Here is a 16,820-nt window from a genome sequence, read left to right on the forward strand (position 1 = left end):
CATAAGGGAATACATTAACAGTTCACAGTATTAGAAAGGGTGAGAACCATTGATCTAGATAGAGAATTCTGTGTCGCACATATTACTTTATGTTCCTAAGGTTATGCTGAGAACTCGAAAGATGAACATGATTCTTTTTTTTTTTTCTGATATGCAATAGCTTTTACTCTTTAAAAGCTCTGCGCTGGAGAGATAGTTGTTTCCCAGAGCCTATGTTTGTAGAGGTGGGTGTGGGAGTACAGATGTGATCCTAGGACTGGGAAGGCAAGAACCTCATGATTCCTGATGCTCGCTGGCTAGCCAGCCCAGCCTACTTGATGACTTCAAGACTGGTTAAAAATCTTCTTTTATACCTGAGGGATCCCTCTGGCCTACACATGCATGCACATGCTTTAAGACTTTTCTCCTTTCAGTGGTCAAACATTCTACTGCAATGCTACCCATGAAGGGCTCTATGTGTCTCCATCTCCCAACCCCTGCCTGGCATTTATAATTCTTTTAAAACAGATCTTATCTAGGGCAAAAAAAAAAAATCCTGTGGTAAAGCCTTAACATTATTTCTTCAAAAATTTCTCTCCAACATGCCCACGGTGCACAGACATTCCAGTAGGCAAAACATCTGTACACAAAATAAATGAATTGATTACATTTGCTTCCCTAATTGACTTTTCTCCCTTCTGAGATTCTAAGTCCATGACTATTATGTGTTATTTTTTAATATTTATTTCATATTACCATCTCTTCATAAATCTTTATGAGGTGCATTTTCTTGGTATTCTAATTGACTAGGTTGTTTTTGGCATCCAGCCTAGCACGCCTTATTTCATTCATTTTATTTTTCTTCATTTCTGTGATGGAGGGTTTCTTTCCTTCTTCATGATGGATGACTGCTTTTTGTTTCCAGTGTTTTCTCCTTGCCACTCTTGGCATGCTTACTTCTCTTATCCTAAATGATTCTCCATACAAAGTAGTGCTGCTTATATTCCCTAGAGGGTCTCTGCTTCCTTCTGTTCACTGCTCCCTGAGGTCAGATAGCACCTTGACTGTGAGAACAAATTCAAAGGAGCAGAGCATTTTCTCTCCACGGGTTCCAGGATGCCAGGCTTTCTTCCAACCGCCCCGCCCTAATGGAGGGTCTTTCCCATGCCTTCTACATCCACGGGCACACAGGGACCAAACTACCCTCCTCTCTAGGAATTCTCTCCTAGGTGTCTTTCACTTTGGAGGACCCTGCAGCTTCCCTCCTTTCTCATCTGGCAACTCCAAGGTAGGGTTTGTCACATTCAGATGAAACAATAAATAATTCTGCAGCAGCCATGAAAGGATCACCTGTGTACCAAGAGGCTCCCTAGGTAGATAAGAAGGATCACATAGAAGTCTCTGGCATACCCCAAAACTATAAAGAACTGTTTGAAAAACTATCACCTAAATACTTAGCATGGTAATATTATATAGTCTCATTTATTGTTTTCCTTTTCAAATTAGTTCATGATTCATTATACAAATGAAGATCCTTCATGTCTCTCTCTCTCTTTTGCTTTTTTTTTTTTTTTTTGGTTTTTCCAGACAGGGTTTCTCTGTGTAGCCCTGGCTGTCCTGGAACTCAGAAATCCGCCTGCCCCTGCCTCCCGAGTGCTGGGATTAAAGGTGTGCATCACCACGCCCGGCTCATGTCTCTTACTAACTATATTTTTAAAGAGTAAGATGAATTGATAGGGTCTGAATTCACTTTCCGTGTTAATTTTTCATTCCATTAAAAAATATCTTGGGAAGTCATTCATGTTGGGCAGATCTCAATCTTGAGCAATCTTCGAGAATATTAGGGTGTTGGTTCCTCTAAGCAACGTGTAGAGAGCAATGCCACATTCTGTCTCATTCCTAGCTAATGAGGGGGGATTGTATAAATATCAGAATAGATCTGAGATCCATCCTAGATGAGGAAAACTCATGCAAGAAAAGCAAAAACCTGCGTGTTTTTAAACCATTTGAGAAAACCATCCTTCCACCCATCCATCCATCTAACCGTTATTTCCTGGGTATTTTGCATGGCTATACAAACGTTCATGATATTTTGTCTTGCTTCCAAGGTCTAACATTATAAGTATAAAGTAGGTACTCTAAGAAATAGGTATAGGACAAGGCAGTGTTTGTAAATTTCTAACTTTAAGATCTCTAGTGGGAAAAACTATATCTAGATTTCCTGTTGAAATTACTAAACTCAACCTGATTAACTTTGCAATTGTTTCCTCATAGTTGATCCACTGACTACTGTTTGTGTTAATCTCACCTTGTCTATGCACTCTTGAGTGAAAAAGGAAAAAAAAAAAAACCATTTCAATCTGCTAAGTCTCTGACAGAGAATGAAGTTACACTCTGGAACACAGACTAATTTGTTTATTAGGATAGGTTCTGTGAGTCAAGGAGAGAAACTTTTTGTCAAATAAATAAATAAATAAATAAATAATCAAACAAACCAAGACCTTAGGGCACAGGAGGTCAGAGAGGAAAGGGAGTCTTTGCATAGTTCTAAAGGAACAGAAGGTGGCAGCAGTAGGCAGCAGTAGGCAGCGTGGAGTCTGAGCAGAAATGCAGCACTTGCAAGGACAGGGGACAGAAGGCTTCAAGAAAGAGGAGAAGGTAAGCAGGTGACTACTTATTTCTTTGTCACGGGCTGTGGTGCGGAACATCCGTCCTCTCTACCAGGGGGCACTCACTATACAGCATCTTACATGATCTGCCTGGGCATCCCGTACCCTGTCATGCCCGCCTGGGAGGCACCCTTGTTGCTGCCCATCTGCAGGCCTATGACATTCTGTCCCTGGCGAAGTTGCTCCTCTGAAAATCCTCTCCGATTCTGCTGGGCTTTCCTGGACGGAAAGAGGGAGATGGGATTAGGTCATGTGACCATTTCAAATCCTTCTCAAGACGGTTACCCAGGCTCTATCTGAGACAATCAAACACTCGAGTCCTGACCTACAACGCTACCTTAAGCCATGGGCCACCATGAGCTATGGCTGATAAGTACATATAACTTTCCTATCCCTTAGGAACCAAGATGAGTCTGAGAATTTCTTACAAAAAGAAAGAAAGAGAGGGGGAGGGGGAAGGGGAGGAGAATCCATGAATCCATGGCTGGCTGCCCTTCTGGAAAACTTTCCCTCAGCTTCACTCTTTCCCTTCAGCTTCCCCTTTAGGCTACTTCAGCCTTCATTCTCAGGAACCTCTTCTCACAAAGCTAACTCCTCTTGCACAACATGTCATAGGTCCCATTCCACCCTTCCCATACAAGACCAAGGATTAATCTCTAGTGTGCTGTCCAATCAATTTAGGAATTTTCAAGGGACAATTTATATTTCCTCATCAGAGAATGCCAAACTTTGGTAAAGAGCTGAATTGTAAATAACTTTGGAACATGGTGGATCGTTTAAATAATTCTGAGACTAAGACCAGGAATTTGATGAGCTTCCCAGAAGATTTTAGGTCAAGGTAATACAAAGGACATAGGCTAGATCCTTCTATACTTCTGCTGGATGAGAAAAAAGAAACATTAGAAAGACGACTAAAGTGAATTATCCAGTAGCTGCTAATAGCACCCCTTTCATCTGCCACCAAAGTCTTCAGTTTGCACATCTCTGTCTCTGTTCTCACAGCCAAAAAAGATCACTTAAGAAAAAGGTTCTAAAAGGCCCTTTCAGGACTGAAATAATCACATAATTCATCACTCAGACCAGGACTCTTTTGAGAGGCAAAGAGGAAGCCATTAGTCAACTTGCTGGGTAATAGTTATAAACTGAGATGGTACTTGGCAGAGGGACATACTTAATCTTCATTAGGTGCATCAAAGAAAATTAAAAAGATAAAAGAAGGAAAGGAACAAGGGAGAGGGGATGCAGGGAACTACAGGAAAACTCAAGAACCTCTGCTTCAGTAGGGTGTTGTCTGGAACGGCAGCATCAGCCTTCCTTGCTCAGTGGGCCTTGTGGTGGTACTTCTTTGTTTACTTCTGTGTAGACAGCATCTGGTAGCTAAGGGGTCAGGCCCTCTCACTGCCCTTCTATGAGAGGCAGGGAATGACTTACCTGTGAAACCAGGATGGCTCTCCCCGGTAGCAGCCATCATCCTTGGTAACTGCAACACTGCCCAAGGCCATCAGAGTCCTCTGCACAGCTGCCATGTCCTTCCCTGGAATTCAGTTAAGAGATGAAAGCCAAGTCTGTCAGGGACAGGAATTTTGGAAGGAGGAGCTGTAACAGAGGCTATGGATGAGTACAATCAAGAGAGAATCACTAACTCTCCCAGAGTGGCCCCGGTGTAAAGCCCTTCCCCAACCTTGTTAATTATTGTATTTACACCATAGGGCCCTTCTCATTCGAGTGTATGTGTAATAAACACTCCAAAGGTTTACAGCTCACATACAGCTCCATCTCTGGCCTTGGCCTGGCTCTCATGGCTTCAGCAAGCTATGTGATGTGATCTGATCAGGAGGTCCTGCGCGATGGACCCTGCAGAAGAGCGCTTTCCTCATGAGTGGCCAGCGAATGGGAAACTGCACAGATTGGTTGTTTATAGTCATTTGGCTTCAGACCCCAGGGGGCTTTACTCTTTTATTCTATCTGGGTTAACAGGGTTTAAAAATCACCCATGTTCATCAACTTGAGTATGCACGTGGCACTCTGGTCCACAGGCAAACGGAGAAAGCAAATCACCACAGAGAGCACTCAAGACACAAGTGACAGCCCTCTATTACGTGATGCATGAAAGGAACTAATGGAGACGATAAATCACTGGCCCGTGTGAGAGAGCGAACAGAACGGGTGGTGGTGGTAGTGGTGATGGGGTAGGCATGCATAAAGAGTGGGGACATGGTCATAAGATTGCCCACAGTGAAGGCAGTTGAGCCTTCAAATCAGCCATCTCCTTCTATCTTCTCTCCTGTCTTTTTCAGATAACTGGTAGTCTCAAACTTAGAGAAGGTGCTACCTGCGTGAGTAGGCTACAACTTAGAAGCAGATCAAAGTCTGAGATGTGTACAAAGCAGGAATGGAGGGCTGCAAATACTGAAAGGCATTGTGGGGGATGGGGGGAGAGAAAGAGAGAGACAGAGACAGAGAAATAGAGAGAGGCTAGTGGGAGCCTGAGAAAGGTTAAGAGCCAAATTCAAAGGCTCTCATCAGACCCAGTGAGCCATCTGTGGTCTCAGCATGCTTCCTCCAGCTCAGCCACTGGGGAATACAGATTTACAGCAGAAAGGCAGACAGAGTGAGAGAATGTAGCATAAACTGTAATGAAATCAACAATTACAGCCTTCAAGGAAGTTCTGTTCAGGATGTTCATGAATTCTGAGAAGACAGGGAAGGCTGTCCTTCCCCCATGAGCCCCACCCCAACCCCCAGCCCCATAGTTCAGCACTCACTACCGGGTGATAGCCTGCAGTTTGTGCAGGTGAGGATGGCTAATAGGACTGGGAAAGGTGCTGTCAGTGGAGATTTTCTCAGACTCAGAGAACTGCTGGGGTGCTGGAGTTTCCATAGGAGCTGGAAAGGGACTGATACGAGAAACACTAAGAACTTGGAGAAGAAATGCAGACATAACTATTAGAACAAGTTTTCTCTTCCAGAGATGAAACACCTTTCTGCAACTTGTCAACATATAACAGGCTGCTTTTTAAAATGAACTTGTAGTAATGGCATTCAAAAAGACATCGTGGGTGTGCTCTTACACGGTGAGCTATTAAAGAGAACCTAGAAGAAAATGAATAAGTACAGGAAGTCTTAGCTAGAATCTGCCAATCAGCTCAGCTTTCACACAGAGCAGGAGGAATACAATTTTGATAGCAGAAAGGAGTGGGTCTGACGTGTACAGGATCTGGGGCAATGTGGAAGGACACTTAGCAAGCCACCCATAAACATTGCCTTGAAGAAAGAGATGAAACATAAGTTTTGTTCTACCATAGTGCAGGCCTCCTTCACAAATAGCTGGCTATTATGAGCACATATAAACTCAGAAAGAACTGAGCTTCAGGCAAGGGTTGGAGATCCAGGAACCTAGAAACACAAGTTCAACACCACCCACGCTCCTGTCAGCACAGCAGACCTGGAAGTGTCTGTACAACTGAGTTAGACACATTGGAGGGAAGGAGGTGTTATCTGACAAGAACAAACTAGAAAGTTTGTTTTCTAAAGAAAGGTTTCAAAGCAAGAGATTTAATGTAAATTATGGGCTAGATGCCTTAATCACATGTGATCTTAACATTATAGAGTGGAGATCAACCCTCTCCAACTGTAGACAATGGGACTAATTCAAGGAGATTTGCTAGCACCCTCAAAAGCACACAGCAAATAAACCAGAGCCCAGCTCAGGCTTCTGTTGGACAGTCACTCCACTTCACTGCCACCCCCATAGCCCTGCCCCTTGCAAAATGGGTATGGAACCACGTTCCTTGGCAGGAACCAGTGATCAGAGATAACCAAAGGAGTAAGGCCATTAGGAACACAGGGAATCTAAGTCTGGGCACTGATCTTGGGTACCATTCAATTAAGGACACTAACCTTACAACCAAATGGTTCTAAGTCATTGGATATTTTTGTCTGAAGTAATTTTGCTATGTCTTCAATTAAAGAACTTAAATGAAAATATTTGGAGTCTACATGCTAATCAAGTTAATCAGGAAGATTATATATGATTCAGTAAGTAGAAATTGTCTGTTGTAGACAGCTCACAGCTGGTTCATTTTCTCATCATGTCTGGTGTGTCTTCTGATAGAGACTTTTGTGAAGAATTCCAGAATTCTTGGACTGATTAGATGAGAAAGAGAGTCCTTGTCCAAACTGGCCTCTTTCCAGATTAGAAATGGAGATCAAATGAGTCATGTTAGATAGAAGGGCAAGTGGCAGGAATCAGGGCCACTTATAGAACCTGATTCCTGTAAGACGGCATCAAGTATGTAAATATGGTTAGAAATAGTGAGATCAAGAATGATCTGTATAGTGTGCTGGGTATAAAATAACAAGAGCTAAACTGCTGTATCATGACCAATCATCTGCCTTCTTATGCAAGTGTAAAAAATGGCCATTACAGCTTGATTCAAAGCACATTTCTGAGCTTTGTTGTCTATTTATGGTAGTGGGCAGAGTGGGGGCACCTCTCCAAATTTAGTATACAAATATTGATGTTTTTTCCTATGAAAAATTGATTTGGAAAGTCTTAAGAGTCTACACTGCAATAAGCTAAGCTGGTAAATAATCTATAGGTGATTCAAACCATCAGTCTGAGAAACACACTTTAACTGGTGACTCCCAGCTAGCCTGACTATCAGAATGACCTAAGCATTCTAAATATCCAGATTCTGGGGTAATCTCCCATGACAACCCTTACATACAGATGGACATGGAAGCCTCACTCTGAACTTTTTAGTCCTATTTTTTTTTAAAAATAAAAACATAATAATGTCTGACATGTGCTAAGAATTATACAAAATTTGTTAAGTACTAACTCCTTCCTTTGGAGACATCTTCCACAAAATCAAGTGAATAAAGCTGATCACTAGAAGCACTTTGATTCAAGCTGGAAGTCTGCCTGCATAGAAGCACTTTGCTTCCTTAGAGCCATGCTGGACACTTTGGCAAATGCTTGTGACTCTTCAAGTACTTCTGCTCAATACTGTTCTCCCAAGAAAATAAAGACATATAATCCAATGCTGATCATTTTCCAAATGCAAGCATAGAATGAAGGGGACAGTCCTGGTGATGACCTAAGAGTATGCCATTGGCTGTGAAAAGGAAACTGATGCAGGAGGAAGAAGCCAAGCTTGTACAAACACGCCGTCTGGATTCTTCTATTTCTTTATCACAATAAGTTAATATCAGACTTGAGGGTTTAAAAAACTAAAGAGCTAATAGAATCTGAACAGGCCACCCACTAGGTCATGCCAACTATGTGACATCTTAGAAAGGGAAAAACCAGGGAGACAGTAGGAAGAGCAATGATCACTGGGGAAGATGATGGAAAAGGATGAAGGGATGGTCCACAGAAGATTATTAAGGTAGGGATCATAGGCAGCATGATGCTATACACATTTGTCCAAACTCATAGACTGTACATCAGCATGGATGAGCCCTATTGTAGAGTGTGGGCCTTCAGTTATGAGCAATCCATCAGTCAAGACTTAGGAATCATAATGCCTGTACCACCCACATGGCCAGGATGATATGGGGAGGTTATGTGAGCATCAGGGCATGTAGGTGGTATCTGTAACTTCCTCTTAATTGTATCGCCAACCCAAATTGAACAACGATCTCTTAAGAAAAAGGAGTTGACTGGATGATTGACAGCTTGGGTTGTGTCATCCAGCAAGCCTTTTCAGTGTCAGGCAGTGGTGGGCACGTAAATGCAACAATGAGGAGTCATTGTTGCCCTGTTCTCTCTCCTTAGCTACCCCCTTCTTTGTTTCTACTTAAAGCAGGACTCACACTGTAGCCCAAACAGACCTTGAACTTATGAAGATCCACCTGCTTCAGCCTCCTAAGTGCATACCCACTATGTACTGTAATGCTGTATTATCACAAAAAGGAATAGCATCTCCAAAATAGCCATAAACCCCAAACTACTAAGTCTTAAAGAATAGAGCTGAGAGCTCTGCCTTGTAATGTCCCAACTCTGAAAAAGCATTAGTACTTATAAAATTTGAGTTTTACATAAAGACACTCTAGTGAGGAGTTTATTCTCTTAAATTTACACTCAAGATTCCTATGCACACCTTACATAGGTCTGCATGGGCTCCTTTGTGTATATACCATAGCTGTCAATTTAGTATCTTTATGGGACTCCTGACTGGAAGAATGAGTGGGTCTCTGACTCTTGTGCCTGCTTTTTGAGACCCTTTTCTTCCTGTTGGGTTTTCATGTCGAACTTCAGTATGAAAGTTTTTCCTTCATCTTAGTATAGTTTATTTTGCCATGTTCAGTTGTTAGGTCTTAGAAGCCTATGGTTTCCTAGTGAGAGACCAGAAAGGGAGTAGATCTGGAGGGGAAGAAAGGTGGGAAGAAACTAGGAGTGGAGGGAAAGGAAACTACAATTGGAATATATTGTATGAGAGAAGACTCTATTGTCAATAAAAAGGAAGGAAGAAATAAGAGGATAGAGGGATGAACAGGGGTAATGGAGAAGTCACTTTAGTTGAAAAAGTAATGGAACACTAAAAGTCAGTCTAAAATTATTTGTTTCATGATTACTATTTTTCATTGGTTTCAACCCAGTCTGGAACTCTTACAAGGTGTTTTTTTTTTTTTAAATATATACGCCACGGAGAAAGCAAACTGTAAAAGAAAAATAATTTCCCATCTCCTTGAGAAAATATTGCTACAGTCCAGGGAGAAATGTCAGAAGGTAGACTGAGTGTTCTCTCTGGGTTTTATGGGTTTTTGTTGCTTGCCTTCTGGCCCGAGGGAAGAGAAATTGTAAGGTAGTGGCTCTCAAGGTGGGGCTCCCAGGCCCGCCGAAGCAGTGTCACCTACAGATCGGTAAGATATACAAACTCTTGGGCCTTGTTGTAGACTTAACATGTCAGACATGTGCCTGTCAGTCATACCACATGCCTGTGATGCATGCTGGAGTTTGACAGTCACTGCAAAAGGAGAAGCTCACAAAATACAGTTGCCAGCTGCCCTTCAGAGTAAAGGCAGCTGAGGATGCTGCATTGGGAGAGGCACGTGTGGAGGAGCAGGCACTTGTGATAGCCCTGCCGGTACCTTGCAGCATCCCCCAAATCATCTCAGGCTAGGTGAAATGTGCCTTCGGTGCCTGCCGTTGAGGCAAAGCACACATAGTGACACCTCTTGAGTGGCTCTACACTTCCCTGTAAACAACACCTTCTAGATTCCCAGGATCAGCAGACAAGAGCAGACATCAGCAAACCATGCATCCATTAGCCTCCATCACTGCAACTGTTGAGAAGAAGAATTGGGTTGATTGCTCTTTGAGTCCTGTCTGCTCTGGCATTGAAGAATTCGGAACATTTGACACTGAGTGGTTCTGCAAAGAGGCCCAAAAGGTCACTGCTGATGAGCTTATGGTGGCAGGAGAAAAGTCAGAATTGATTAGGCAACTAGGAGTCATATATTGGGCAGCAGACTGAATGTGGTGGCTCCATATAATCCTTCTAGGGGTTGGGCGTGTCAGATCAACGCACAGAGGAGAACCCAGGCAGCTGAACGCCGTAAACAGAGTCACACAACTAGGATGCACTGGAAAGAGTTTCAATACATCTACTCTAAAACCCATGCTATTATCATTCTACCAAGGTCTCCTGGGTCTGAAATTGGCAATGCAATGTATCAGAGGGAAAGATGACAAAGTCAATGAGTGGAAACGTCAATAAAGTCTCCTGTATGAATGGCTGAGAAAGTGAAGATCATCCAGGCAACCCTATCAGCTCCTAAGTATGGCTATTAATCAAGTCCATTGTTTTACGAGGAATCTGTGCCTTTCCAGTCCCTGCCCCTTCTATTAGTTTTAGAAAGGGCAGGCCAGGGACAATACTTACAGTACAACTTAGCAGACGCCATCTGAGCATCTCTGATACATCACCTCCTTTGTTCTCCCAATCAATTCTTTGAAATGGATTTTATTATCCCCATTTGATGCAGGGGAAATTCAAGGCTTAGACATTTTAACTGATAAGTGATAGTTAGCACACAGGTTTGATCCAGGCTCCCTATTTTCTGCCTTGGGAGCCTGCTCTCCACTGCACCACCCAAGATACTTGCTGCAGGTTTTCTGACCAAACCTCAGACCAGAATACTCACTTTCTCTCATGTGGTTTCTTCCTCTTACACACATGCACATGTAAATCATTGTTGCTCCCTTTCTCCAGTCTCTCCTTTAGTATTCATAGCCAAGATGCTGCAGGCTTGCCTGGAGTGTTCTGTCCTCTGAGTCAGCTGATTCAGCCCCACCCCTGCCCTTTATAGGCATCTGTGACAAATGTAAAAGGAACCTGCCGGATCACTTACTTTTTTCTCCTCAGAGGAACACTTTTCCACTTCCCTTCCCTCTTTTTCAATGGTCCTTGCCTTTCCCTAACACCCCTAATGACGGTCACTCTGGCCCTTCCCCAAAAGCCTTTTGTCTGAGTTGATCGTCTGTGTCTATGATCAAGCTGTCACATGGGTTTCTTTTAGAAGAATCTTGTATCCTTATTCCCTCCAGGTCTCTTCCAAACAATGTATTGGGTGATGGGTGCTTCTGGGGCCCTGCCTACATGAGTAATTGAAGCTCAAACGAGAAGGCATTTGGCAAACCTGGGTCTCTGCCGCTTTACTGGTCAGCAATACAGAAGCAGCTTGGAAAGGCACTGGACAACAGTGGGCAAACAGAGCCATACTTAGGAAGCGCATGCCAAGCAAAGGAAATGGGGTACTGAGAGCAGCCAAGCATAAAGTACCTGCAGAGGAGAAAGAGCAATGTCTAGGAAAGGGGGTGGGGACTTACAGCAACCACAGTCACCTGCCCGCAAATGTGGTGCAGGGAATCCTGAATTAGCAGGAGTAACTGAAATGGGAGGGCAGGATTGCATCCCCAGTCGGGGAGTAGAGTTGTAGAGAGAATGTGATGAGCTATGTAAATGGCTAGTCTGATGACTGATATCTACGGGACGGGACGTAGAGTGTATGCATCCTTACACAGACCTGTCACCTAAACACATGCCAGCCCTGCTCTGTGATTACAGTTTAGTCATCCTCTAATACAAACAGCTGCTGCAGGAGGGACCAGAGCCACACATGCTCAGTCCACAATCTATGCCACCAATGCCATCTCCACCCACTTCTCTGTGCAAAGCAACCTGCTTTCTGCTCCTACACTCTGCAGCACAGTAAACAGTTCTAGCCTGGGCTTCAGACAAAGGTCCTGGGAAACATCAAGTCTAAGCCAGCTTCTTCAATCTCAGCTCCCCACCCCCACTCCAGAGGCTTCCAGGAAGTCATTTTGGACACTCATGTCTGCTTCCCTGTTCTTAGGTCTCTGGCCCATCCCTACATTTTGTTCACCTAGTGTTTTTGTGACCTGCCAATCCCAGCACCTTTAGAAAAAGTCTCCTTATTTCCTTGAAAGCCCTGTCCTTCTGCACTGGGGACGGGGCAGGGTACAGAGAAGGATGACTTTTATCGTCTGTCTTGCTCTTTTGATCTAGAAGCATTATCATATTCAGAGAGATATCTCAGGCTGCTCCAGTCATATTTATGTACCATAGCTTTCTTCTTCCTCCAGGAGGACCTAACACACAGGCTCTGGCAGGTGTGTAGAGCTCCATAGAGTTTGTTCCCCCCCCCCCATAGCTTAAAGCTCCACTCCATGGTGTTTGGGTAACCAGGAAAGGGAGCAAAGCTGGCCCTTCAGTGATGTAGATGGGAAGGCAACCTCTAGACCCCATCCCCACACACCTCCAGCATCCTGCCTCTTACATACTCCCTGCATTAGACTGCTCACCCTCTCATTTGCTCTAACACCCTATTGGTTTCCCATAGCTTTGATTCCTCCTCCTCCTCCATCCTCCTCTGCCTCCCTGGCATCAACAGTTAGTCACTGCTGTGACTCAACAGCTCATCCATGGTATAGATGAAGAAAGCTAAGGCCCCTGGCCAAAGAACGCTGTGGCCTGTCGAGCACCCTCTTGTGCTTTGGCACTAGGGCCTAGGGTGGAGTCTCAGGTCTGAGAGGTTATGAGCTTTCTGGCAGACACGCATAACCACGGGCAGGCAGGTGTCACTATCTGTGGAATGGGGAGGTTGAAAATATTTCCTTCATAGGTCAGTGAGAAGAACTGTGTGACCCTGTCCAGAAAAGCTCTTACCTCTGGGCTGCTCGTGATGGAGAAGATCAGGGAAGAGAAACTGTTACTATCTGTGGAGAACCACCATAATTTTGACCTGGAAACCAAGCCTCAATCAGGACATCTCATGAAGAATTAGAGGAAGGTATCTATGAGGACTTAATGCCGTGGCTAGCATTTCAGATACTGGAGTTTCTGAGTAATAAATACAAGATCAATTCCCTGGCCTCTTCAGGTCAGAACTACTTACCCATCGAAGATGCATAAAACTCTCTGTGAATAGAGTCTTGAGGTAATGACCCTTAGAATACCCACACCTTGATCAAAGTTGCATTTCTCCACTGTCACTGTCAGCAGAGCCATTTGGGTCACCATCCAGGAGATCCTGTTGGTTGCACTGCGATGACAGCCAGTGACAATGAGCATGTCAGTCAATCTGTCAGTTAGACAGTTAGTCTCTTTGTGCCTCAGGCAGGCCTACTCGTGGCTATATGAATTAATATGCACATTATCACTAAAAGGGACTTGAAGTCTTATGACTATTGGTCACTCAAATCCTTCAGCAATATCTTCATTCCACGGCGTTTTCCCCAACAGTGGTGGATTGCTATCTATATATGTCCAGAGATGAGATCCAATCTAAGTAGCTTTGTGAGAGTCTTCTCACTGAGTCAATTCACAAATGCGAGTGAAAAGTCATTTAGTAGTCTCCCTGAGCAGACTACTCATCTAGAAGATACAGTCACCATGCTCTAGATAATTGTTTAACAGAAAGATGGAGTGCTGCTTTTTTCCCTCAGATTGAATGACAGAGGAGCACCAGATGGCTTTGTCTGTAAGCCCCAGTGATGGTGAGTCAGGAGAGCACTCGCTCACTCCTGCCTCCTTCCTCTTCCACTAAGTGTGATTTGTGATGGAAGGCCGACTAGAGGAAAAGACATGTGTGTAGCCAGTTCCCTTCTTCTCTGTGGACACTTCCACTACACAGTTAGCCACTACTTGGCTGAGGTTCTTGCCCTAGCCTCAATATGTGTCCTTCTGTACAACAGGACCCCTACCCAGAAAGCATCACAAACAGGAAGGCCAGCACTGTTCCTGGGATGACAGCTGAGAACACACTTCCCCTCCCCCAAGCAGCACAGGGAAGCCCTGTGTAAGTGGCTTTTGCAAATAGAGGACAGAGAGAAGAAGAGGTAATGGGACAAGAGTCCAGGGGAGACAGACCTAAAGACAGGAGGGCAGTTTACCTTCCCAGAGATCCACTGTTTGAAAAATGTCAGTGGTCCTGACACCATAGACCTCGGCAGCTTTCAGAAACTGAGAGATTTGTTCCATCTGCTTAAATGCCATCTTTGACTCTGAGATCTTGGGGATGGGTTCTTGTCCTGGTGGATATAAACTGTTTATCAGCTTGCACAGGACCTAAAAAGGGAGTGTGGGGGACAGAGGGTTAGTGTGTTTCCCTTTGCAATAAATCAATAAATGTCACAGGTCAGAAGTGAGTGGTGCATCTACACACACGCGCACACACACACACACACACACACACACCACAGAAGACCCCCAGGGAGCCCATTCACAGACAGTAGCTGATCACAATCTTGCAGCCGGAACCTAGTTCCCTCCTTGAAAATCCTCTATGATGAGGACATGATCTCCCATTCTTAATGGAGGATGCGTTGGAGGCTCACGGGGAAACGGGAGGATTATAATCTGCTCTCTGGGATCTGCTGTCTTCACTAACTCATCCTATCTAAGTTTGTGATGCCTCAAAGAACTGAATTGGGTCTTCTCACAGACTCTTAGAAGCCAAGCCCTACGATGCCCAACAAATAGGTGGGATAGCAGTTATGTAACAGTAAATCACAGCTTGCCAGAAAAGATGGGCTTCTTTGACTTAGCTCAGCTGTCCTCCTGGAACCCAAACACACAGTATCTGGGCAGAACGGCACTTATCACATAAGGATTCCCTTCCTGTTCAGGGGAACTCATCTGCTCAAGAGATCCTGAGCACCTCCAAGGGATACAGCTTCCCTGGAGGATGACAAGTTGGCTAGCCTGACCCCCTTCCTTTGTTTCACCGTGTAACCAGCTGGTTCCCTTGGGGGTAAGAACAGCCCAAGAAGGCTGAGGAGATCACACAGCAGCAGCGCTTAGCCCTACTCTGAATGGAAACATCAAAAGGGCTCCAGTTTTGCTTACAGCTCAGAAGGAAGCTTGAGTCTCAGATAGGTGGAGAATACTCTAAACTAGCTAGGGAATTGTGCAGAGAGCCCTCAGAATTACAGCCAGCCCTGGAGAAATAAAGGCATGCTCATCTCTCCCGGTGAGACCCAGACCTTGGCAACAGGGGATCTCCCGGGGCCTCACATGGAAAGAAAAGGCCCTAGCAGGGTTTCCCTGCCCAGCGCCCCAACAACCAATATCCTTGCCCGCCTTACCGTCCCGTCCATCAACCATTTCTGAAAATGGGCCCTGCCCGGGGGCGGGTGCTCTATATCCTCAGCACACTGCAGGATGATCCAGTCCACCAGCTTGTTCTCCAGGTCCGCGTCATACTTCTGCTCAATCTTCTCCTGCACCTCTCGGCTTAAGCCATAGCTCGGACCCCTGTTAGCCATCTCTGGAAGAGAAGAGAGGACACGCGCGGCATCCACACAATAGCAGCCACAGGAGCCCCCGGGTTTCCTGAGAACCCGGCTGGGATGTGGCAGGGAGGCCGAACCCAGCAGCAGCAAAGCGGGCAGAAAGCCGGGCGTGGTTTAAAATCAAGGAGCCAATGAAGCCAATGGGGTTTCACCTACAAACGGGAAAGAAAAGCGCAGCCACGCGCCGTGGACTCTAGAATAAAGCCCTGGCCGGCCCACGGGGGGCTGGAACCCCCCTTTCTCAGTCCTGCCTGTCAGGCAGACCGGATGATGTACATGGACTCACTCGTGAGGCTTAGCCCCCAGACAGACGGTGGGGGGTGGGCGATGATTGCTTGCTTCCGCTCTCAGCAGCACTTTGCTAGAGATGCCCAGAGCAGGTAATTAACAGGCGGGAGAAAGGATGTCTCAACATTCGGCCGCGAATGGTGCAGGAGATTGGAAGCAAGGCGCCCTGGATTTGATTTTCTCACGGCTAAGGAGGGTCAAACCAGGGCTGTTGCTAAGAGCCCTCCAAAACCAGCCCTCTCCTAGACAGGCCAGACCGCCTGCCTCCCACTGGGAGCTTCTTTCTCTGCCTCACAATCCTTTCTTCTCCTCTGGGAAACCCAGCATTGTATCTGAGGCCCCACACAGCTGCCTGAGGGGACTTGGGCCTCTGGGAGGGTCCATTCTGCTAAGTGCCCATCTGCCAGGAATAGCCAAACCACTTTAACCTTGCACTGAAGGGACAGTTGTTACAGGACAGGATGGGGTCGGGGTGGGGGTGACACTGGAAGCTGCAACCATTTACTTAAGCTGTCAAGGCAGTTCCATCCAGAAACTTCCAACCCATAGAAAACCTCTGGGCTTGGTTTGGCTCTATTCAAGGGATACGTCTTATAAATGTTACTTTAAAATAAAATATATAAGACAAATTTTCTAATTACACAGAAGACTGTCCGTACCCTAAAAGTTTTGGTAGGTTGTATTCAGTGCACAGATATTCATGCAAGCAAAACGTTCATGAATATAAAATAAATATTTAAAATTAGTATTTTTTTAAAAGGTGAAAAAGTCTTAGAATCAGCAAGTAAACTGAGGCTGGAACGTCAGACTGGCTCCAGGTAATAAAACACTGCTTTGCAAGGGTTTGAGGTTAGTTTTCAGTAATTTTAAGGGTCAGTTTGTAAATTCTGTCATCTTTAGTTATTGGGTTACATAAGTAAATTATGTGACAAAGATGAAGTATCCAAAATGAATTGTTCTTTATTTTTGTTACACTTCCGAATAATTTATATTCTTGAAGATATTTGTATTCAAGTCTCTACAGAAGATAAACACTGTATAATTATATGGTCCTGGAC

General features: G+C 44.8%; 1 protein-coding gene across 1 annotated transcript; it reads right to left on the bottom strand.

Moving 5' to 3' along the window:
- Positions 1-2,378: 2,378 nt before the first annotated feature.
- Tagln3 (transgelin 3) lies at positions 2,379-15,933 on the bottom strand. Its single transcript, XM_021185196.2, has 4 exons — positions 15,268-15,933; positions 14,074-14,248; positions 4,080-4,182; positions 2,379-2,867 (listed from the first exon to the last, which is right to left on the bottom strand). Exons 1-4 carry the CDS (start codon positions 15,445-15,447, stop codon positions 2,726-2,728), a joined length of 600 nt encoding a protein of 199 aa, XP_021040855.1. The 5' UTR covers positions 15,448-15,933; the 3' UTR covers positions 2,379-2,725.
- Positions 15,934-16,820: the final 887 nt, after the last annotated feature.

Source organism: Mus caroli, chromosome 16, assembly GCF_900094665.2.
Source record: "Mus caroli chromosome 16, CAROLI_EIJ_v1.1, whole genome shotgun sequence".
Lineage (NCBI taxonomy): Eukaryota > Metazoa > Chordata > Mammalia > Rodentia > Muridae > Mus > Mus caroli.